The 25310-nt window shown below is 40.8% G+C and overlaps 1 protein-coding gene across 1 annotated transcript in view; it reads left to right on the forward strand.

Moving 5' to 3' along the window:
* Nucleotides 1–25310, forward strand: part of SEC31A (SEC31 homolog A, COPII coat complex component) — a 1704034-nt gene that overhangs the window by 1172266 nt on the left and 506458 nt on the right. Inside the window, exon 20 of the mRNA XM_044060384.1 lies at nucleotides 4343–4488. Coding sequence (XP_043916319.1) covers nucleotides 4343–4488 — 146 coding nt within the window. The remainder of the gene's footprint in view (nucleotides 1–4342; nucleotides 4489–25310) is intronic.

The following is a 25310-nucleotide window of genomic DNA, read 5'->3' on the forward strand; positions in this document are numbered from 1 at the left end:
TCTGTCTGGGACCCTGCTGGTAATATCACATCTTTCATTCCATATATTCTCATATATTTCTTCAGAAAGCTACTATTTTGTTACATTTCTCTTTAAGGTCCCCCATATTAAGCTTCAGTGCTTCATGTCAAGTTCCATTCCCCACCCTTGAATAATAATCCTTACAGAAAGCAAATTACCACTCCCATATTTCTGTTAAGCTCCTTAATAGTTTTAGCTGGCATATAAATACACACCAGTATAATTCTCCTTCCCTGCCAGTAATCCCTTATTACCACAAATCTACCATTGTTGTTTCCCTTCTCCTCTGACACTTTTGGAACTCCTCTCACAGCCAGTATTATTCATCCCCTTTTTCTTTATTCCTGACACTCTGCTGAATAACCATTCTGAAATCCTTTATTTGCCAAATTCACATGCTCATTTTTACATCTTTCTTGTAGTATTACAATTTGTACCCTACACCTTTTAATATAATTCAGTAGTCTTTGCTTCTAGTAGTATATTGGCTGTGTGGGCAGTTTTTATATCTCTTTCAACTTTCTGGTTTAAAAGCCCGTGTTTACGCTTTTCCCCCTTTCCTGTAACTAGTCTAGTCCTGTAACTAGTCTATTCCAGATACAGATTTGCTGTATCCAGGACTGTATGTAAGCTTCTAAGCCCACCAAGCCTTTCTGTGTTTGAGGGAAGCCTTCTAGCTTATCAGTGGGGGTGGTAAGCACTAGGTAGCCTTGAGAATGTATACAGGGATTGGAGAAACACATATAAACCTTTGTTAGGTGTAGACCTACACCACACCAATGATGTTAACACCTCTACCCCAGTTACCAATTTTGAAAAGGCTTGTATTGTTCAACATAGCCCTTTTTTAAGAGAAGTAAGGAACATTATACACAGAAATTGGAACATATTCAGAGTGAATAACAAGGTTAAAGTTGTGGTAGGTGACAACCCGGTTTTTATAAGTACAGTAGGCAGCAACCTTAAAAAAAATATTGGAAAATAAGAGGTGTTGCAGAATTTCACCTGTGGGGATTGGTACCAAGCCATGTGGGAGTTGCAGTCAATGTTTCTATATGCACCAAAGTCAGATAATCACCTTAACCAATTTTGTGTGTACTGAAATTCATTTCAAGACAGGGAACTGCCTTTCTAAAAGGATAGCATATTTGGCTGTGTGTGACTCCTGTAGTAGTTTTTATGTGGGCAAAAAGGAAAGATCTTTTAAAATTAGAATTTATGAATACCTACCTGTATGATATTCAAAATAAAAAAGACACGAATGCCTTATACAAACATTCCCTAGTGTGTCAAGGGTTCGTAAAACTTAGTTTTGGTATACTTGAAACTTTATACACAGACTCCTGAGGGGGATATTGGAATAACACACTTAGTAAAAAGGAGTTTCAATGGCAACTCAAATTAGCTGCCTACCTCCCTCCAGGACTGAGTGATTGTATTTCCTTAATGCCAGTTCTAAGGGAAAGAGCCAATGGATTATAGGGTACTTAAACTTGGTTGGTTGGGGTTTTAAAATTCTTTTCATGCTCTTCACCTTCCTCTCCATTTCTTTGTTTGGACACTTCAGTCCATACTTTTAGACATACTGGGTCATATATTAGATTATATGTTTTACTGTTGTGTATTTACTTATGTATTTATAATGTATTAAGGTTTTCTGGATGGTTATTTTTTTATATTAATTAAATATGAATTACTGTAGAGTTTCACTTGACCTAAGCTATTTAAAGTTTTGAGGTTTGGAGAAAGAGAGAAGTCGTATGACTAATTTGTACATTTTCATTGGTTATTTTTATACCAATTACAAAGCCTTGCTAGTTATTTAAACACTGTTAATATATTTTAGTTGTTATACTGATGATGTCCCCTGTCAGAGAGACAAAAGCACTCAATTTTTGTAATAAACAAGTGATCCTGCTGCCCTTCTGTTGATACGTGTTTTGTTTTTGTTTTTGGTGTTGTGTTTGCTGGGCACGTATTGCACCTTTGGTTGGTTCTTAGTTTTATTTCTGGTGCCAGAGGTTTGGTGTGGATTCTCTGGATCATTCTTGAACTCTCCTCCCTACTGGCTTCATCGCAAGAAGGAGAGATATCTAAACTAAAAGAGGATGTGGCTTCATTAAAAGGGGAACTTACGAGGCTGATTGATCTTTTATCTCAAACAGAAGCAGTATCGGCTGCTTCCATATCTGCCACAGCTCCATAGCGGTCTCTGTGTTCCCCTGGTAACTGCAACACAGTTTCCATCTTCGAATCCGCCAGCAGGCAAGCTAGAGGATATGACAACGTCACTACAGAGGCAGAAGTGAACCATGGTAGGTCACCGGCTTCCAACACTCGTGGAGTGGTTGTTAACAGTTTTGGAAGGGCTGAGGGAGAATTTTAGCAGTTTTAAAGGGAAGAAAAATAATCCAGAAGTTTGAAAAGGTACTGTACTCCTTCTGTCCCTGTTGTTAGACCACCTACTAACAACAAACTGTTGTGCTTCTCGCTGCAGAGACAGATTAATTCAGTTGATGATGGTAACGTGGAGTCTATTAGCAATGCTGGTGTACAAATTAAACTTGGAGCATTTTTAGCTCAGAACTACAATTTTCAAAAATCGTCCAATGTGATTGAACCTAGAGCTGACAATATTGAGCAGCATTTTAGTTCCTTGAGAGACAGGATTTTTTTCTTGGAAAAAGGGTTATTTAAATTCAAATGTTTGCAGATGAATATTGTATATTTAAATAATGTAGCAGTTTCAAGGTGATTCCACAAGGATAACATGTGTTTAAATTTCCTTTTGGACATCGCTATGATGAAAGAATGATAAGTGATTTTGTGGCTATGTTTGACAAATGGGGACTAGAGTTTTTAAACAAAGTTGTATTTTATTTTATAATGAGCAGGCCAAGGATGTGCAAAGAAGTAGAGGAATTAAATAAAAAGATTGTAAAGATTTACTTTTTTCACAACATTACGAGTTATACAACAAAGTTATTGAAAGGGTTGAGAGGAGGTGTAATGCTATATTCGATAAGAAAAAAAATAAATTAGATAGGCACATCAAACGATACCATACTAACACGGCACACCCCACCAACAAATTTATTTCCCACCCCAGAAAATCTTATGACATTACTTAGAGCCTGTCTATAGTGATATGAATTGTGATACAAGGGCAGATGAGCAGGAATAATAACAGGGTGAAGGGTCATACCAACAGGATTTTCCTCCGTGACAGTGCTCAGAGAGATTGGCGAACAGGAATTTAGAGAACAAACATAGCTTACCCAGTTGTGCAATGCAGGTACAGATGGACTACTTTGCACGGGGGAAGGGGATGAGCAGGTACTAGTAGACAACCCCCCCCCCCCCAGTCAATATTATATGTTGCTATCAAGGTTTTAAAATTAACAACTTTACTGACATGGAAATAACTAAAAACTTGTTTTCATTATTTTCCAAGGGGTTCAGATATGTACCTACTAATTTACCTGACATAGCTGATATTCTTATTGGTATCAAAATGTACGCTAGAAAGTTAAACTTCAAAATATTATTTTCTCAGAGTAATGAAGAGCTAAGTCACAGTAGGCAACATAGCTAGGATAAATTAAAGAAAAAAAGCCTCTTTAACTCTCTGTTTCATCCCCTAGTCAGTGCCTTTGAAAGGGCAGTAGTAGAAGATATTTATAAGCTTTTGCAGAAAGAAAGAAATTCTATAGCAATCCTACCAAAGAAGAACACCTGCTAGGATGCCAGCTTAGGGAGGATCAGAACATGCATATTATGTACCTGACAAAGGTGGGGGGGGGGGTATTGTCGTGTCTAACACTATGTAAATAAAATCTCTTGTCAGATGAGGACAGTTACGCTCAGGTTTGTAAGAACCAAATTAATATTGCTTACAGTCATATTGATTTCTACTTAGAAGAATACGTCCTCAAGCAACACATTAGTTTGCATATTTTCTAATTCCATAGAAAACAAAATCCCATATTTCCCACAAATTTTTGGTATTCCCAATACTGACAAGAGTATTGAATACCCACCTTTTAGACCTATACTTGCTGCCAGGGGTTCTAAAACCCACCCAGTGGCTATACTGGTTGAAAATATGGTTAAACATGTGGTAGAATCTTCACCTCATCTTGTAAAAGATTCATGGGAATTCCTAGGTCTTTTCTGACTTTTGAAGGTAAGTGAAAAGTCTGTTATTTTTTCTACTAGTGGTCTATTTCAGGTTTGCTGTCATGCTGAGCATGTTACATAGAGCAATTAGTAGTTGTTGGCGGCATACTGCTTCCCTGATGCTTGTATTCTTTTGTCATAGATTTGCTTGGTACTCGACTGGAATGTGATGGTGATGACAATCTCCAAGCTCAAGCTTGTCTGTGTTATATCTGCGCTGGGAACATAGAGAAACTGGTTGCATGTTGGACTAAATCAAAGGATGGAAATACACCACTGTTGTTGCAGGTTAATACTACTATTTTTCATTCCCTTGTTGGTATTGTAGCACACCTGAAAGTTGTATCTAAGTTTTATTTAAACTGTATTGTAGATGTCGAAGTAAACAGTGATTTTAAAGTAAAATATGTGATTTATATAATCTATAAGCATGCTGTGTCACAGATTCACACATCCAAGTCAACTCATGGTAATGTTTGCATGAGCTGCAATTTTTTTTATTTTATTGCATTGTAACTCATATTTAAAAGTCTAACATGATTTGCTTTTTCAAACCCAGTGTCCTATTTTTGTAGTTAATCATTTTGTGTGCATAAGTATGTATGTATGCATGTATTTATTCATAGATTTCATTTGAAAATCTGTGCGGCATAGGTGCCTCATTCCACGAGTAAGCTGGGAGCTAAGTGACTTGGCCAGTCATATGCTATATGAAGCTGGTAACTAATGGAATCAGGTCCAGGATTTCAGGACAAAGCTTGCTAGCAGCTCAATTTGACTTTCTCTGCTAAATTGACAGACATATTTACAGTTGTTTATCAAAATAAAGTGGATGATGTTCATTCTGTGTGTTTAGAAGCTACCAGAAAGTGTTAAGAAGTTTAAAATGCTAATATTTCTCACAAGAATATTCTCCTCAAATTATCTGTGGAATGATTCCATTTATTCTCATTAGGGTAATATAAAAATGTTCTTCGTGTTTCACTGTTGCAGTCATTACACTTGGGTTATCATGCTGGCAGGCTACCCTCAGTCGGCCTGAATTCCGAAGTCTAGGTCCAGCGTCTGTTGCTGTCACCTCTTCCCTGACGTCAGTGCGCCAGGGGTATAAAAGATTCAGCTGATGCCATTTTCTTCAGTCTTTCTTGCCGCGTGGTGCCTGAAGCATAAGCAGTTTGCAAGTGCCAGTTGGCGACTGCTGAGATTTTCGTGTTCGAATTTCAGATCCGAAGTCTTCATTAAAAGCTAAGTACCCCGTTGGGGAAACTTTTTTCTTGCTCCAGACAGATGTCAGAAATAGTTAATAATTGTATTTCTTGTGGGAAGCAAATACCTCGTAAGGACTTTCATTCTTACTGTATTTCTTGCCTAGGCCCTGACCACGATGTTGCTAGTTGTCGGTTTTGTGCTAGATTTACCCAACGCACTATTAAGCGTCGGTACGATTTTGCAGTACATTACTTTGGCAGAAGATTTAATTATACGATGTCGTCGGATAGCCATCTGACTACTGGAATTCACAAGAAACGCAAGGAAAAAGAAAAGGACAGGCATCCGAGGTCCAAAACTGACTACGAGGCTTTTTCTAAGCCAGTCGCCGGTTCTCAGTGAGGCGCCTTCGCAGCCCCTGATGCCCACTACTTTAGACCCACAGGCCGCTACCGATTCCCACGTGGAGTCGACTAGGCCACTGGAAGATCAAGGTATTGGACCTTCAGAGACTATTCCCTCAGATGGGTCTAGAGCCGCTGAGCAGGCATCGGCTTCTGAGGGTGTTTTCAGACCTACTCAATTATACATTAAAAAGACTTCAGCTTCAAAGGCAAAGACTAAAGCACCTTTAAAGACAAAGAAACAAGTACAACAGTCTCATGGACAGGCCTCCATGCCCAAAAAACAGATGCTCAAAATGGCCGAAGACTTAATTACTTTGATCAGGGGTTCCCATTCCTCTCCTGATAAAAGGCGTAGGCAAGAGACAGAATATGAATCTTCTGATCAGGTTTCCATTTCTTCTGATTCCTCTTCTGATCAGGAATATTCTCTTCTTCCCTATGAGGATTCAATCCCTTCAGCCTCTCCTCCTGAGGATTACTCTTTTGGAGAAACCTTGCATACCGTGAGGGAGCATTTCCACTGGGAGAGCCAAGATTTTTCAGAATCTAAGAAAAGGCTCAGAGACTTCCTTTTACTACCACAACACAGGCCCCTAGCTATTCCCCCTGTATTAGACATTGTAGATGATGTATTTTTAGAGTCCATTCTGACCCCTGACTCCTTACTTCCAGCTCCTGTTAAGCCAGACAGGTACTACAGGGTTCCTGACTCTCATAAATTCCTTTTCAAGAACCCTGCTGCTGACCCAGAAACTCTCTCTCACGGTCCCAAAGGGGTCAAGGCTTCCGCTGCAAAAAACCCTACCCCCTCAAACAGGGATTCTAGGGCATTGGACAGATGGGGAAAAAGATTTACACTTCTGCTACCTTGGCTATAAGGGCTTTAAATTGTCAGTTTCATATGCTCAAATATCAGCAATATATTATGTCACTGCTTAAACAGAAAATGTTGATAAATTCTGAATGTGCAGAAAACAAAGAAATGCAGGATTTATTGCATGCAGCTGAACAAGTTGGAAAGCATACTTTGCAATGTGGTTTTGATTCTTTGCAGGCCTCCTGCAGGGCCGCTGTTATGGGTTCTGTCATCAGGAGGCATGCTTGGTTAAAGGAGCAAAATCTGCCTGATCATGTCAAAGAAAAATTATTAGATACTCCATTACAGCATGATACTTTGTTTGCTGTTAAAGCAGAAGAGGTGTTAAAGAAAATGGAGGACAAAGCTAAATCTATGCAAACAGTTAAGGATTTCTTACAGGTACAGCCTCCTAGATTTAGCAGACACTGGCCTACAAAGAATTGGTCCTTTCCAGTGTCAGACAAGACCACAAAGGGGCAGGTACAGATGCCCAAGAGGCAGATCCCAGCCCCAAGGTTCGTACAGGCTTAAACAATGGAGTGCTTCTACCTCCAAAAGTGGAGAAGACAAATCACAGCCATACAGGAAACAGTCCCAGTGACTTCCCCCTGCCTGCACCAAGCACTTATCTTCTGGCAGCACCTTTAGGGGGAAAACTAGCACTTTTTTCTCAAAATTGGCACATAATAACCCAGGACAAATGGGTCCTAGACATAATGTCACAAGGCTACAAGTTTCACTTCCATACCCTACCAAGGTCAAACGGTTGGCCAGACCTGCCAAAAAATCAATGGGCAGAGGCACAAAAGCAAGTCTCTTCCCTCATGGACATGAGGGCCATTCAACAAGTACCAGAGCAAGCACAGGGACAAGGATTTTATTCAAGACTGTTCCTGGTACCAAGAAAGGACAAGACGTGGAGACTGTACAGCAACTTCTGCCCTTGCTGGGCAAGAAGGCTTGGCTCGTCACATTAGACCTAAAAGAGGCATACCTGCATGTCCCAATCAGGCAAACATGCAGAAGATACCTCGGATTCGAAGCTGGCTCAATGCACTACCAATTCTCTGCACTGCCCTTTGGTTATCTACTGCGCCCAGGGTCTTCACAAAGTGCCTGGCACCAGTAATTGCTTTCTGCAGACAAAGAGGAATACAAATATATCCTTACTTGGACGACTGCCTCATTCAAGCAGAGAACAAGGACATTCTATTACAGCATCTGGCGTTTGTAAAGAGATTTCTAACAGGCCTAGGGTACACAGTCAACGAAAAGAAATCAAAACTAGTATCCTCTCAAGAGATAATATTCCTGGGTACAAGCTTAAATACAACTGCCCAGATGGCTTATCTCACGTCAGACAAAGACAACTGACTACCTATTTCAACCTGTTGGCAACAAAGGCCCAGTTATCTGCAAGAGAAATTCTGCAGGCTTTGGGCTTCATGGCATCCTCATTCTTCTAATTCCATATGCGAGACTGCATATGAGGAAACTTCATTGGTACCTAAAAAGTGTTTGGACTCAACATTGCCACAGCCTGGAAACAATAATTACCCTCATTCCCTGCCTGCAACAGGAGTTTCGATGGTGGGCGAAGGCTTGTCACCAGAACAAGGGACAGCCATTCACTTTACCCCCAGCCAGGCAGGCATTAACAACGGATGCATCAGATTACGCCTGGGGGACCCACATGACAGGAAGGTGTATTCAAGGCACATGGTCCGCAAACCAAATGCATCTACATATCAATCAAAAAGAGATGCTGGCTGTCCAGAGTGCCCTGACAGCCTTCAAGGACCTACTTCATCCGGGACAACTACTGATAAAGACAGACAACACCACGGTCATGTGGTATATAAACAAGCAGGGAGGCACTCATTCTTACCCCCTTTGCAGACTAGCCATGACTTTGTGGGACACAGCATTGACTTACCAAGTACATCTGCAGGCACAATTCCTGCCAGGAAAGATAAATACTCTGGCAGACGAACTAAGCAGGAACCTCATGGATCCCCACGAGTGGAAATTGGATCCACAAGTTTTCAGCATGATAACAAGGAAATGGGGATGCCCAAAGATAGATCTATTTGCCTCTCCTCACAACTACCAACTAAAAAGATTGTGCACAAGGACTTATCACAGACAAGCATGGAAAGTGGATGCCCTATCTTTCAGCTGGAAAAGCTTAGCAATATATGCCCTTCCTCCACTGCCTCTCCTCCCCAAGGTATTCCTAAAGGTCAGACAAGAGAAGCCAAAGATGATACTGATTGCCCCAGACTGGCCCTGCCAGTACTGGTATCCAATCCTAAGGAACTTGTCTCAATGCCTGGCTTGGCCTTTGCCTCAAATACCTCATCTACTGTCCCAGCAAAACAATCAGATCCTGCACAGCCAGCTAAAGACCTTAAATCTGACAGATACTGTAGTTATACAAAACGTGCCTCTCACTAAAGCTGTGATGGATGTCATTTTGGAGGCCAGAAGGCCTAGTACCAGAAAATCTTACGCTGGAAAATGGAAGAGATTCTGTGCTTGGAACCAGGCACAAGGAATTGACACAGCTATACCCTCAGATTTTGCAATATTTAACTGAGATGCTGGACAAAGGCCTATCCTTTTCATCAATTAAAATTCATGCCTCTGCAATTTCAGCTCATTACAATACAGCCACCAATCTTTTCTCATCCCTTGTTAAGGCAGTAACTCAGAGGAGCCAAAAACTCAAGGCCTCCAAGGAGATCACCAATACCTGCATGGGACCTCAATTATGTCTTGGAAAAACTCACCCTGCCTCCTTTTGAGCCAGCTGCTACTGCTGATATAAAGTTTTTATCTTGGAAAACAGCTCTGCTCTTAGCAATAACTTCTGCAAGATGAGTCTCAGAGCTACAGGCACTCATGGCTGTGGAACCTTTTATCATTTTTTATCCAGACAGTGTTTCTCTTGAGGACAAACCCGACATTTATGCCTAAGGTAGTGTCCAGTGTAGCTCTTAACCAAGCTATTCATCTGCCTACTTTTTATCCAAACCCACAGAATAAAGGGGAGAGAATTCTGCACTCTTTGGACATACACAGACAGCTACACTTCTACTTGTACAGAACCAAAGCTTTCAGAAAGACAGAGCAACTACTAGTGGCATATGCTGTAGGATCACAATGAAAGGCTATCTCAAAGCAGACTATTTCTAAGTGGATAGGCCACTGCATTCGTTTCTGCTATTCACAACATGACAAGCCAGTGCGTAAGGGCATCAGGCCACATTCAACCAGAGCAGCAGCCACTTCAGCAGCCTTCCTCAGGGGAGTACCAACCAAAGACATTTTAGAGGCTGCTACCTGGAGTTCAGTGCACACCTTTACAAAGCACAATCATTTACCACTCTACTCTAAATCCAGTTCAGGCTTTGCCACTGCAGCCCTTCAGGGCCTCATAGCAGCACCTAATGCTATATTAGCTCCAGCCTCCCCAACCATAGCTTTGGGATTCAACCCAAGTGTAATGACTGCAACAGTGAAACACAAAGAACATAGTACAGTTGTGTACACTTACCATAAATGTAGATGTTCGAGTGTATTCACTGTTGCAGTCCAGGTTACCCACCCACCATCCCCCATATCTTTGCTGGAACTTATCTGCACTTCTCTACTCTATATAACCTGTGTGGTGTATTTGCTTGTAGATTAAGTTATAACATATTTTGGTGCATGCATGTTTTATTGGCATATTTTTTAGCCTACCATTTTGGGGGCACCTGACATCTGGGAAAGAAAAACTGAAGAAAATGGCGTTGGCTGCATCTTTTATACCCCTGGCGCACTGACTTCAGGGAAGAGGCGACAGCAACCGATGCCGGACCTAGACTTTGGAATTCAGGCCGACTGAGGGAAGCCTGCCAGCAAGATAACCCAAGTGTAATGACTGCAATAGTGAATACACTTGAACATCTACATTTATGGTAAGTGTACACAACTGTACTTTATCAACCATGGAATGGATAAGGCCAATCTATAACCAAATGGGAAGGGTTATTTTGAGCACAACAAGGGAAATTGGCTAGGCTTAAAATGGCCCATAAAGGCAGCTAGCCTAGTACTTCCTTATGAACCTATAAGAAAAAAGTGCTTTTATAAAGTGTAATAAAAGTCATGTGGTTACAACTATGACTATTTTGTCAAGTATTTGAAAGCTGTACTTTTACAATGAATTATGTGGTTGAATCTCTTGTTAGTAACACAGAAGAGCTGCATATATATTGGAAATCCAGTTCTGTCTTGTATGCAGTGCAATATTGGAAAAGCAGCTGCATTAATGAGAAATGGCACATTGATATTTCTGACCTCCTTGTGTTTGTGTATAAGTCAGGATAATGTAAGGGAGATACGGGGGGTACATAGCTCATCTGCAAAAAAATATCCATTCTGTTATTTCATCTTGGCGGAGGATTATTTTAAGCAGTGCTTGTGCCATCTCCTGTTTTGTATTTTAGTGCATGTGTGTTGCTTTAGTTTTAACATTTGTTGAACTTGTTGATTCTCAGTTGTAGTGGCTTTTTGTTTTTTTTCCCAATGTTATGGTCTTCAGTGATTAGGGTTTTACTTAAAGGATATGAATCCAATGTAACGTATGTGTCTTTAAAAGTGGTTGGTTGCACTGTAGCAAAACATGTTGCATATTCATTACCTTTCCTGATCTCAGTGGAGGTTGCATTGCATCAGAGTAGTCCCAATAATTCATAAAATGTTTTGAGGGGATCAGGCCCCCTCTCTTTGCACCTGCTCCTCTGGTATGCCTTTTGTTATTGTCCTACTGTGGACACAGTGCTTTGAAGAAAGAGAGTAGGCCAGCAGGCAGTGTTTTGCATTTCTTCAACGTGAACTGAACTTGGATCACCCAGAACTCACTGTCACATGAGTGTTAAAATCTCTCGGCACTGTAAAGTGAGTAGTCAGACAAATAAATGCCTGATCAAGCTATTATGCTTCATGTGTGACTTGAGCTCAAGTGATCTGTGTAACTGAGTTTAAAGCATTACAGCATGTCTCTACCCCCAGTGTAATATGAATCGAGTGGATTAAACACAAATGTGTCAAAAAAAGAAAAATATATTCAAAAGTAAGTAGATGTCAAAAAGCAATGTGCAGATAAATGCAGAAATAAAATAAAAGTAAATTGGAGTCGTTAAGAAAACATAGCATTCGTTAGGAGGCTAACAACGTGCTATTGGAGTAGCATACTGTAATGGCTGTGAAGTAAGTCTTCAGAAGACATGCCGAAGATACTGAGTTGTGCAATCTGCAGATACCTGTCTAGGCTGAGAGAGAAGGGGACTTCTGGTTTATAGTCAGAAGTGACCTGTGTTTAGAGAATCCCCTCAAAGAATTATTCCCCTCAGATGGCCTGTGTTCAGTTATCAACATGGGCAGCAGGGGTTGAGTGGGAGTGAGCATCTAAAGTGTGTTCACCCATCCTATAGTCTAAACTATTTATAATAAGCTTAAGAGCCTGGCAAGCTCCATCTGCTTAAGAAGTGACATGCTGGTCAGGAGGTTGCTTATGAGTGGAAGCGAATGCGCAGCTCTGAAGGCAGCATTTGCAGAGCACACAAGGTTACTGTGACATGAAAGGAAATTAAGGCCAACTTTCTATGCTACATCAGAATCCTTGACCTCTATACTGGCCTCAGACATAGGTGTTGCTGTGCCCCTAGGGTGTCTAAGCTAGATTTTGTAGACCCAGTGAATGAAGAGAGGAGGTAGTGGCAGCTGCTGGTCAGCTGTTGGAATGGAAAAAAAAATATTGGAGCATAGTAGGCTCAGGAAGGTTGAGGGTGGTGACAGAAACATCCTTCTAGCTGTACTTTTCCACAGTTCTTAGGCTGCAATAGTATGTGTAGGCTCTTTTACAGAGACAGCAACACTGAAAACTGTGGAGAGAGCTTAGAGCCTCCTAGGGGGAGACCCATATCTGAAAAAACATGGGAACAAAGTGAAGAAAGAATAACTTCTGTTTGGCAGTCTCTTGTTAGATGGGTAAAACTAGGACAAGGAGATGATAGAGAGGTGAAATATCTTCCTCATTCTATTGCTAAGAAGGAAAGATAGACATTTAGATCTTCATGAAACATTTGTATGGGACAGAGAGCTGGCTGACTTTGTCCATCTAGGGGACACGTGACCTTTTTGAGAAAGATCTAGTTAGTAGTACTGGAGGAGTTTATAAAATTCAGCAGAAATTTCAAGAAAAATCACATTCAGTGACCTGTGAAGGTACTGCCCCTTAAAAGCATGGATGAGAGTATAGGGTATGTCATAATTACTGGAACTGAAAATGAAGATATTTTTCTAGATTTTGGCAGTCCAACCCAAAATGAAGGCAACAAAATACAAGCAGGACATAACGTCAGCAAGAAAAAAAGTAGAAATAGTACTGACATTGATGATGATGATGATGGACAAATTGATGTTGCAAAGAAAAAAATTAAAAAAGATGTGCATTAGAACAAGAAGCTCGGTTAGTAAACAAAGATCTTAGAAATTCTAATTTTAAGAGATTCTATGATTAAACCAGCATTAAGACAATTGACTGGTGTAAATAAAGGTGACATTACCAATGTTCTTCGTGTTTCACTGTTGCAGTCATCACATTTGGGTTATCTACTTGCCAGTAGCCCTCAGTCAGCCTGATTAACAAAGTCTTGGGTTCTGCATCGGTTGCTGTTCCCTTCTTACATTGTCAGGTTGTCAGGGGTATAAAACATGCAGCCGATGCCATTACATCAGTCTTTCTTGCTGTACAGTGCCCGAAGCAGAAGCAGTTCGCAAGTGCTGGCTGGCCGAATCTTTTGAGTCTCAGAACCAAAGTCTTTCAACCATTGGGGAAACTTTTTTTGCTCCTTACCGATGTCAGTAAAAGTTAATAATTGCATTTCTTGTGGAAAGCAAATACCTCACAAAGATTTTCATTTGTACTGTATTTCTTGCCTAGGCCCTGACCACGACGTACCTTGCTGTCGGTTTTGTGCCTTATTTAATCAACGCACTATCCGTCGTCGGTATATCTTCACCTCTAAATGTTTCAGTTCTATGTTCAATTATCCAGAAATGTCATCGGTTAGCCATCTGACTACTGGCATTCCGAAAAAGTGCAATGATAAAGACAGAGACAGACCGCCTAGGTCCAAAGCTACCAACGACGCTTCTCCTAAGCCAGTCACCAGTTCGCCGGTACTCAGTGAGGCGCTTTCACAGACCCTGATACCCACTACTTCTGATTCGCAGGCCTCTACTGAGACCCATTCGGAGTCCGGTATGCCGCGAGATGCTTCAACTGTGGAACCTGCGGATGTCTCTACCTTGGATGGGTCTGGAGCCGCTGTGCAGGCACCGGCTTCTGAGAGTGTATTCATGCCTACAGACTTGCATATTAAACCGACGCCTCCTTCTTCAAGGCCTAAACCTTGAACCTTGCCTAGAAAACTGATGCCCAGGCCGCATGCTCAGGCCTCTATGCCTAAAAAACAAATTATAAGAATGGCTGAAGACCTTATAACTTTAATCAGTGGAAGCCAACCACCCTCTTCTAAGAGACCTAGGACTGAATTTGTTTATGAATCTTCTGACCAGGATTCTGATTTTTCTGATGATCTGAATTTACCCTTATCTACTTATGAGGATTCAGATGCAGAGGACTCTATTCCATCTGTTTTCACTCCAGAGGTTTTTTTCTTTGGTGAAACCTTGCACACTCTTAGGGAGCATTTCCACTGGGAAAGCTAGGATTTTTCTGATTCGAAAAAGAGGCTTAGGGATTTCTTACTCCTGCCTCAGCATAGGCCTTTAGCTATACCTCCTGTACTAGGCATTGTTGATGATGCCTTCTCGGAATCTAGTTTGGCCCCTGATTCTTTACCTCCTGCTCCCAGAAAACCTGATAGATATTACAGGGTTCCTGATTCTCACAAGTTCCTTTTTAAAAATCCTATTGTGGATCCATAGACTATTTCACAGGGACCCAAGGGCATTAAGGCTTCTACTGCAAAAAACCCTACCCCTTCTGATCGAGACTCCAGGGCGCTGGATAGATGGGGTAAGAAGGTTTACACTTCTGCAACCTTGGCCATTAGGGCCTTAAACTGTCAGTTTCATATGTTAAAGTATCAACAACATATTATTGGATTGCTTAAACAGGAAATTATGTTGATTCCTGACTGTGCTGAAAATAAGGAATTACAAGATTTAATGCAGTCTGCTGAACAGGTTGGAAAGCATACTTTGCAATGTAGTTTTGATTCTTTAGAGGCCTCTTGCAGGGCTGCTGTCACTGGGTCTGTACTCAGAATGCATGCTTGGCTTAAGGAGCAATCTTTGCCTGATCATGTTAAAGCTAAACTGTTGGATGCTCCCTTAAATCAGGACCGCCTGTTTGGCAAAAAAGCTGAGGACGTTCTTAAAAAGATGGAAGATACAGCTAAATCTATGCAAACTGTTAAAGATTTCTTACAAGTTCAGCCTCCAAGATTTCGTAGGCATTGGCCCTCTAAGAATTGGTCCTTTCCGGCCCCTTCCAAGTCTTCCCAATCCAAACCCAGACACAGCAGAAACCCCAGGTTTCAGTCCCAGGGTACGCACAAGAGTGAACAGTGGGGGGCTTTTGGTTCCAAATCTGGGAGTAGTAAGACCCCCCCCCCCCTATGGAAAACTGTCTCAATGACTTGATTTTACAACTTCCAAGCACTTCTCAACTGAATGCTTCTTTAGGGGGAAAGATTGGTCTGCAGGCCAAAAACTGGGAACTCATTACCCAGGACAAATGGGTTTTAAATAGTGTCCCAAGGATACAGATTTCACTTCCACACATTACCAACGCCAAAAGGTTAGCCAGATCTACCCCCAAATCAGTGGGCAGAGGCTCAAAAGCAATACTTTCTCTTTTAAACATAAAGGCTATTCAAACTGTACCAGAAGAGGAAAAAGGACAAGGTTTCTACTCAAGACTTTTCCTGGTACCCAGAAAAGACAGTTCATGGCGTCCTATTCTGGACCTGTCTACTGTAAACACCTTTTTGGTGACTCCAAAATTCAAGATGCTGAGTCTTCACCAGTTGCTTCTTATGCTAGGAAAAGATGCCTGGATGGTAAAACTCTATTTAAAGGAGGCATACCTGCACATCCCAAACAGGGAATCTTGCAGAAGATACCTGCGCTTCAAAGCAGGCTACAATCACTACCAGTTCTCTGCACTGCCCTTTGGCTTATCTACTGCGTCCAGGGTATTCACAAACTCCCTAGCCCCAGTCATTGCATTTTGCAGGCAAAGAAATATTCAAATATACCCATACCTGTACAATTGTTTAATTCAGGCAGAAAGCCAGGACATACTTTTAAATAATCTGGCCTTTGTACAAAGGGTGCTAACTTGTCTGGGGTACACCATAAACGAAAAGAAATCACACCTGTTACCCTGTCAACAAATTATATTCCTGGGAGCAAGCTTGAATACATCTTCCCAGATGGCTTTCTTCACGCCAGAGAAACAAATTTATTTGACAACCTACTTCCAACAACTGACCACAAAAACCCTACTATCTGCAACTTTTACTGACATCGGTAAGGAGCAAGAAAATGTTTCCCCAACGGGGTACTTAGCTTTTAGTTGAAGACTTCGGTTCTGAAACTTGAAAACGAAAATTTCAGGAGTCGGCCGACCAGCACTTGCGAACTGCTGTGCTTCGGGCACCGCGCGGCAAGAAAGACTGATGTAAATGGCGTCGGCTGCATATTTTATACCCCTGACGACCTGACATCATGGAAGAAGAGACAGCAACCGACACAGAACCCAAGACTTTGTTAATCAGACCGACTGAGGGCAACCTGCCAGCAGATTACCCAAATGTAACATCTACATTTATGGTAAGTGTACACAACTTTACTTTATAGAGATGCACAGTAATTTTATTTTATTTTATTTTATTTTACATTTGTTTATTTTATTTTACATTTGTTGACCGGGCTAGTCTAGCTGGAGAAATTTCCATTTTCAGTAGAGGCCCGGGGAGAAAAGCTCCACAGAGTGAGATACATTCAGAGATGAAAAAATTTACATACAAACAAAAATTGTCATACAAAAATGTAATCGCAGTACTCAATATAATGAAAATCTAAGAGTTAGTAATAGAGTTTGCAAGCAAACATTAAAAATAAAAGATAACACTCATATATAAAAAAAACTACTACAAGAGTTAGTTACTATAAACACTCCATACAGTTCAATTCTCAATTAACAAGTTGGAAAAATACTGAAAGGATTAATATAGAAAGGAGTGAGGGTAAGGAGAATAAAAAGGTGGGAATAGAAAGAGGTGATAATAAAAGTGGATGCACTGCAGAATAGTAGGTAGAGAAGTAAGGGGAAGAGAAAAGGAAGACAGAAGGCATGCAGAGTAGAAAGGAGAAGAGAAATGGTTTTATCAGGTAGTAATAGTGATAGACTAATCAGGTTTATTACAGGAGCAAAGCCAGTGATTTTGGAAATGCACTTTAGTGTTCTGTTTGAAAAGGGGCAATGAAGTTATCTTTGTTATGCTAGTGGGTAACAAATTCCATTTTGTCCCAATAGCATTGGTAAATAGAGAGTCACCAGCATTATTATTTGACTTTGTTGAACTTGTCAGAAGTTTGCTGGATGAGCGGAGAGAGTTGAGATTTTTATAAGGGGTTATGAGTTGTGAGAGTATGGGGGTATTATTAGGTTGGTATAATATTTTATGGGCAATGCAGAGTTGATGGATTAAAAGATAGTTCTGAAACTCAGGCCAGCCTAGAAGTTTTAAGTTGAGGCAGTGATGAGTTCTATAGGGATTACCAGTAGCAAAGCGGGCGATGTTATTATAACAGGTTGTCAGTTTGTTAAGGCTGTTTTTTTTGAGGTTAGTGAAGATAGGCGCAGCATATAGAAGAGTTGAAATAAGATGAGAGTGAGCAATCCTTGTTCTGGTAGATGGTGTAAGAAAAGGTCTGATTCGATATAAGGATCCTATCTTTCTGTTTAACTTTATGGAGTTGTTAATGTGTAGGTTGAAAGAGAGATGATTGTCAATTGTAATACCCAACAATTTAGTTGAAGTGTCGGGTAAGATAACAGTGGCACTGTTTGAAGAGATGGAGAAATGTAAGGGGGAGGTTCTAGATGTGGGAGTAAAAAGAAGAAGTTTGTTTTTTTTGGCATTTAGTAAGAGGAAGCGACTAGAGAACCATGTTTCTACTGTACTGAATACTTTTTGGGTGAGAGAGATTAGTTCTGGGGTAGATGGAGCTGAGCAAATGAGTGTCGAATTATCTGCATATTGAATGCAGGTTGCTTGAGGGATTATTGTTTGAAGATCATTAATGAAGAGGGAGAAAAGAAGTGGGCCGAGGATAGAGCCTTGAGGAACCCCAATGGAAACAGGCAGGAGAGATGAGATGTGATTATCCCAGAGAACAGCTTGTTTTCTGTTAGTGAGGTAAGATTTAAACCATTTAATAGCTGGGGGATCAAATGAGATGGATTCGAGAGTATTAAGTAATAAGGGGTGGTTTACCATATCGAATGCTTTGGAGAGGTCAATGAAGAGGGCAGAAGAGAGTAAGTTGTTTCGGTTCTGGTTTATAGTCTCTACAAAAGAAAGCAGGGCAGTGGTAGTACTGTGATGTGGTCTAAAGCCATGTTGGCAGTTTGCTATTATGTTATGCTTTGAGAGATATTGTACAAGTTGAAGGTGGATACACTTTTCCATAATTTTGGACAGAGGTGAGAGGAGAGCAATAGGCCTATAGTTGGAGTAGTCAGTTGAGTTTCCACCTTTGTGAAGAGGGATTATATGAGATACCTTCCATACTTCGGGGATGATTCCTTCACTAATTGTCCTATTTATAAGAATAGATATAGGATATGCAACAACCTTAGCAGCCTTTTGAAGAAAAAGGAAGGGAGTTTATCAGCAGAGGGGTGCATGGTTTTAGCTTGAGAAGAAGTCTGTGAATATATGATGTGGAGATAGGTTGTAGAGAAAAGTTAAAAGAGGAGTTGGTTAGTTTACTTGGAGGACAGAAGTTGTTGGCATTAAGTTGTTTAGCTAGTGCTTGAATAGTTTCTGTGAAGAATGAGTTAAGAGCATCTGCAGTCTGTTGTGGGGTATCAGGGTCTGCATTTAGAGGGTGTTTTGGAAGTTCCTGGTGAGAGGAGTTTATTGATTGAGGACCAGAAAAGTTTAGAATTGTTAAGATGGGTTTGTTGTAGGTCAATTTAGAATTTCTTTTTATCGGCTATAACTGCTTTTTTAGTTAGATTTCTATGCTGTCTGAAGAGTAGGAGATCTGTTTTATTTCTGTGGGATCTCCAACTAGCCCAGACTTTATTCCTAGCGAGAATAAGATTTTTGGTTTCATGGGAGAGCCAAGGGGCTGTATTGGATTTCATTCTAATAGCACGTTCCGGTGCATGTGTGTCAAGAATGGATAAAAATATTTTGTTAAAATGTAGTACTGCATCTTCAAGAGGGAGTGTTTTTAATGGGTTCCAGTTACATGCGCTGAGTTCGGCTTGAAATAGGTCAGGATTAAAATGTTTGATGGTACGTATTTTTCTAATAATGTGGGGATTTGGACAGTCAGTTCTTTCTCTTGTTATAAAAGTTAAGGAGAGGTCACTAACATCGTCTGGCAAGGTTCCTACTTTGTAATTAGTTTTTAGTCTCTTTATAAGTATCCAGTCTAAAATGCTTTCTCGATTAGTGTGTTTATTGAGCCTAGTAGTCAAGGTAATGGTTTGGGTGAAGCCGTGAAGGTTAATATGGGATGAAGGATTTTCTGCATTAATGCTATTCCAGTCTATGTTCAGGTCTCCTAGAATGATGGTTTCCTGTGGATAAGTAGCTGATATGCAACTAAGATAATCTTCGAGTATTGGAATATTGTTACCAGGAGGCAGGTACATACAGATGATATATATGGATTTTTTGGAATTTAATTGGAGTTTGATAATGATGGATTCTATCTTGCTATCTTGAGATGATAGGGGTGGAAGGCTAGTGATATTAAGGTGGTTTTTAAAAAGAATAGCAACACCACCACCTTTTCTTTTGGTACGATCGAGTCTTACTATGTTATAGCCTTGGGGAATAATTTCAGTGTCTTTAGTGCTAGGTTTTAGCCAGGTTTCTGAGAGGCATAGAATATCAAATGAGTGTATGTGAAGGAGGGGCATGTAGGTATGGTACTTTGTTGTTTAAGCCTTGGGTATTAAGATGTCCGATTAAGAAGCTATTATTGGTTTTGGGCATATATACTGTGGGGGAAGAGAGTGAAGGGCCAGGGTTAGGGTGGATATCACCATCTTGAAGGGTAGGATTGCTACATTTGATAACCAGGTAGAGTCTATGTAAGGTTAGATTTTTATTTTTGTTATAAGTTGTCAAGACATAGTTGAGATGTCAAAGTCTGTGGAATTTTGGTAGTTGATAATTGGGGGTTAATGAAGTAAAAGGATAAGAGATAAGTGGAGTGATGAATGTAGAGGTGTGTTTATGTGGAAGGAGGGATGGAGTATCAAGTGATATCTTGTAAGAGGATAGGAGATAGATTGAGCATAGGGTGGAGAGTAGCAGGAATGACAGTAAATGCTGGCTAGGTAGGTAGGGAGCCATGGTAGGATGAGTTTGAGACGTTAGAGAAGGCAATAGAGTGTATGGGAGGCAGGATGTAAAAGGAGTATTCTAATGTAGAGTAGATATAAAGGTATAATAGGAATAGGGAAGAGTGGACAGTAAAGTGTTAAGGATTAAAGTGGGATAGATAAGTAAAAGATGTAGAGAGGAGGAATGGGAAAAATACAGTGGGAGTGTGTTGTAGAGGTGGGGTGTGTGTGGATGGGAGGAAGTTTGAGTGGGAAGGAGAAGGATTGGAAGTGAGGGATAGGGAGTGGCTAACAGTACTATAAGGTTAGGACCCGGGGGTGGGTGGGAATTGGGGGTAGGGAGGGAGCGGAGTGAGCCCGTGAGGCTTAACGGAGCGTCTACAACAGAGGTGGAGAGCGGAGACAATCAGAAATGCAGGTAGGTATGGCAGGAGCAAACAGTATATGGAAGGAAGAGAAAGACAGGAGACCAAAGGAGACCAGAGGAATAGAAATAGGTATGCAGGACTAGGTAGAAAACAAGCAGTAGGAGGTAAGGTCGAGAGGGGTGAGGTGGAGCTGAGAGGTCAGGCAGAGTACTGGAGCAGTACCAGCACTATTAGCAGGGAGATAGGCAGACTGTAAGATAGAATATCGAGCTTAAGGGAGATAGGGAAAGTAACAAATAACTTTAAGGGCTGATTCTAGGCAAGAGAAGTAGTGATGGAGAAAGAGAATAAGGAGAGCGCCACCTAGTGGCTAGGGCAGGAAGAGAGGGAAAAGTCTCAAGAAAAAGAGAGTAGTGTAGAGGCAGGAGAAGGCAAGAGTAAGGGGATATGAGAAGGAGAGGTACCGGCTGCTAGGCACACAAGCACAGGGAACTAATAACTCTATAGGTTGACTGGAGCAGAGGCTAAGAAATCATCAGTGCAAAGCCCATAACCTACTTTGGTTCCTTGATGGAGGAGTAAATAAGGGAGGCAGATAGTCTTTCAGTACTGTAGGCAAGGCAGGAAATCGTCCGACACCTGTAGGGCGAAGGCAGGTCAATATTCAAAAGGGCTTGAGCTGAGAAATTTCTAGGGGGAAGGGAAGACGGGTGGGGAGGGAGAAAAAAATAACAGTGTTAGCATTTGTATTACAGTGAAGGTATGTAGTGGAAACAAATAACAAGGAAAATCAAGGCAAAACAGCAGAATAAACTTGCAATCTAACACAGGAGAAAAAAATAACAGTAATAATAGCATTTGTATTACAGTGAAGGTATGTAGTGGAAACAAATAACAAGGAAAATCAAGGCAAAACAGCAGAATAAACTTCCAATCTAACACAGATCAATATGCTTGACTAATACAAAGGTTACATAGGCAAAAACAAAAAAGCAAACATAGAAATGACTTTCACTCTAGCATTCATATCTAAGTAACAGACTCTAAAGACTAGGTATAGTATGTAACAACGCTCCTAAGAGCAGGCAGGTAATAGCAAGTCTAGTATATATTATATCCAGTTCGCTCCTGACATAAAGAGGTAATAAGTGTTATAGGAAGTGTGATATGATCAAGATATTTGACACCATCACCCATGTTAGCATACTATATAAACTAAATGCATTTCCAACAGTCCTCTATGTGGTAAGATGGACAGTGAATCAACTAGAAGACAGAATGACACAACCCACATGGTGAAGGTAGCAGGGGCAGTCTCAGAGAACATGAAATTGACCGGTGATGCCCCGCAGGGCTCAGTGCTATCACTGCTTTTGTTTGGTGTTTACTTCTATGACCAACAGACTAAAAAATAAGACATATGGCTAAACAAATAACTGCAAACTAGGAATCATTGTGAAAGCCTCCTTTGACACAAAAATATTCCAGCAGGAACTTACACTTATAAATACCTGGTATACTGAAATAGGCTTAAATAAAATTGTAAAAAAATGCAGCACATTTCACGGACAAGCAAAGTTCCAGCATATAGCACAGGCAATTCCCCACTTCAAAACAGAAATGAACTTAGAGACCCTGGAACCAGGGTTGTTAACTGCTGATAATCTTGATCACCATATAGCAGCAGTTGTCAGGAAAGTCTTCCTCGTGACACAGCTGACCACCATGGGAACATCATCCAGATCTAAAGATTTTTATTGCCCCTTGTTTTTTTGTTGTGGGAGGGTTGTTAATGCAGAACTGTAGCTGGCTATTTTTGCACCTTTCTCTGATCTTTTGTGCTACATATTTCTTCTGGCTTTGGTTAGCACATGAAGTTTTAGTTGAATGACGAGATGCCTGGAGGTGTGAAGGGTTAAGAATCTTGTTTCCTTATTAACAGCTCCTCATACCAGATTGCCTATAGCATTTGCAATGTCAAAATTACATAAACAATTGTCATAATAATTTAAGAAACTGCTGCCTAGTTTGCTCACTGTGTCATCCAGAAACATCAGCATGTCATTGATATTTGCACTGCCCACTGAACTTTAACTAACAGCTTACATTTGAAACATTAAAAGTTTTCGATGTAAAAAATCCATAAACATTAGTATGATACTTATGTTAATGTTTATCGGCTTTTGACATGGAAAGAAGGTAAGGCACAAACACCTTGATTGACCTTTCATGGGACAAAATGTAAAATGTAGTAGTGGGTAGTTTGATGTGGCCCTAGTGAGACAAATTCCTGAAGAAGTTCAGAGGTGGTTGACTAACACAGAAATGCCATTTAAAGTCAGAAAAGTCTTGATTTATACATGCAAGTCCTGGGATCACTTTTTAGAGAGGGGAAAATATTCTGGAACCGAAGAAAGTTGTTCTTGACATGTAGGTGGCTGTTAATGTGTTGTTTTGTAATTGGAACACACTGACTGCAGTCACATCTCATACCATGCAAGGAGTAAGTCTCAGAGTAGTACTAGAAACATCTCAAAAGGCTTGGGTTTTTTTAGATGCAGGAAGAGATGATCATTTAGATCTGCAAGTGGCAATCTTTTAGGGGCAAGGATCATTACTTCATGCAAGTCTTCCAGCAGTCTGGTATCCTCAGACTATTACTTCCAACATGGTTGAAGTAATCAATACACTTAGCTGTCTGTAATAGAATGTAAACAGCTGCATAGAATATAAACAGCTGCATAGATGCAGTTATATCTTATAGGAACAAATGCAGGGCAAACCCCAGAAACAAACAACATGGTGAATCCATACTATTAACAAGCTTTATAATAAAAGGAAAATAATTTTGAACCAAAGTAAGAAAAGTAGTTCCCAGAATGTTAGAGCCATCGTCACTGAAATGAACAACTCAGGAGCTTAACATCCAGCAAGACCGAATTTGAGGCTATAGCAGCTACCTACGCCAAAGACAATCACAAGGCATTTTTAGTTTTGTTTATAATCTCAAAAGCACAAGGCAGCAATGTGCTGATCAAATTGTGAATGATGTTACCTGCAGTGAGGCTGAAGATATAGTGAGCTTACTGACTAATAAATTTAGCTCTAACCTTTCCCGTTTTTTCCCTTCCAGCAAGATATACCTGAAATTGGCTTGCCTCCGGCTATCACACAAGACCAAGTACTAAGACAGATATCAAAACATAAAAATATTGCATTGCTGGGTCTTAACAATATCCCTAGATGCAAGCATGATTTAGCCAACCCCTAATAACACTATTTAATCTCAGCTACAGTCATTCCCCTGCATAAGGGGGGACCTTCCACAGACCCATAAGCCTGACCAGCCTCATACTCAAAGCCATGGAAAGACATCTCATGGAACTAATCATTAAGGACATAGAGAACCTCCAAACACTGAATCTGTCTCAGATCGTGTTAACTCAGCCTGGTGGATTTTTTTGAAAAGGTCCCTAAAGCAATGGATTAAGACAAAATGGTGCAAAATGCATACCTCAACATGGCCAAAACTTTTGACATAGTTCCCCCACTCAGGCATAATAGCAAAGCTAAGTAAACAGGGAATTAAACCCTGTGGCACCTGCTGGATTGCCAACTGGCTGACAGGGCACAGGAAATCAAAATAGGGGAAGTTACCGCCACGAAGAAACTAGTCACCACTGATGCCCCCCAGGGTTCTGTGCTAGGACCTTTCCTGTTTGGTTTCTACTTTTCTGAAGTAAAAGCCAATACTAAAGGGCTGTGGCTGCCCAAGTGTGCAGATGACTGCAAGCTAGGAGTAGTCATTGCATCCCCAAATGACTCAACCATACTGCAGGAAGGTTTGTACCAAATGAATATCTGGTGCCAAAATCACGGACTGAAACTAAGTGCTAGAAAATGCATTATTGTATCCTTTGGGAAGTCATCTATCCCAGGGAACTACCACGTTACCAGTTCAGGATTTGGGAATTTATGTGAACAGTGGCCTAACGTATGACCATCATATGTCCATTGTTGTAAGAAAGTCCTGTCTTGCGCAGCTTATAAACAAAGGGATTGTCTTTAGATCTAGGGATGTCATTTTCCCCCTTTACTCAGCCCTGATTAGGCCAGTCAGTGAATATATTGCCCCCTTGGCATGCATCTGTGCAGACACATGGAACAACTCGAATGCCGCAGAGATACCTACATGGACCGACTGAAAGCAGTATCACTGTACTCTGTATCCTGCAGTCTGCTAAGTGGTGACCTGTGTCTGTTATGCAAGGCATCCTCTGACCCAGTACTGATGGGTTTACTACACATCAGTAAGTCAGATGGCATCAGAAGTACTCATTCTAGGGATCTACACATCTTTTGCAACATCAACAAAACTGTTTTGAGGGACAGGTGTATATCTCAGAGGATACCGCTTCGCTGGAACAGACTCCTCATTCACATAAAACAAAGCTCAGTCCTGTCCATATTTAAGCCCAGCTTGAGTCTCTGAATGGGAAAAAGAAAATGTATACCCCAGGACTGCTCCCTGTACTAATGGACAGAGGCAGCCCCTAAATGCTTTATCCTAAACATGGGCTCCCTCA

Source organism: Protopterus annectens, chromosome 2.part0 (assembly GCF_019279795.1).
Source record: "Protopterus annectens isolate FY-2018-M chromosome 2.part0, PAN1.0, whole genome shotgun sequence".
Lineage (NCBI taxonomy): Eukaryota > Metazoa > Chordata > Ceratodontiformes > Protopteridae > Protopterus > Protopterus annectens.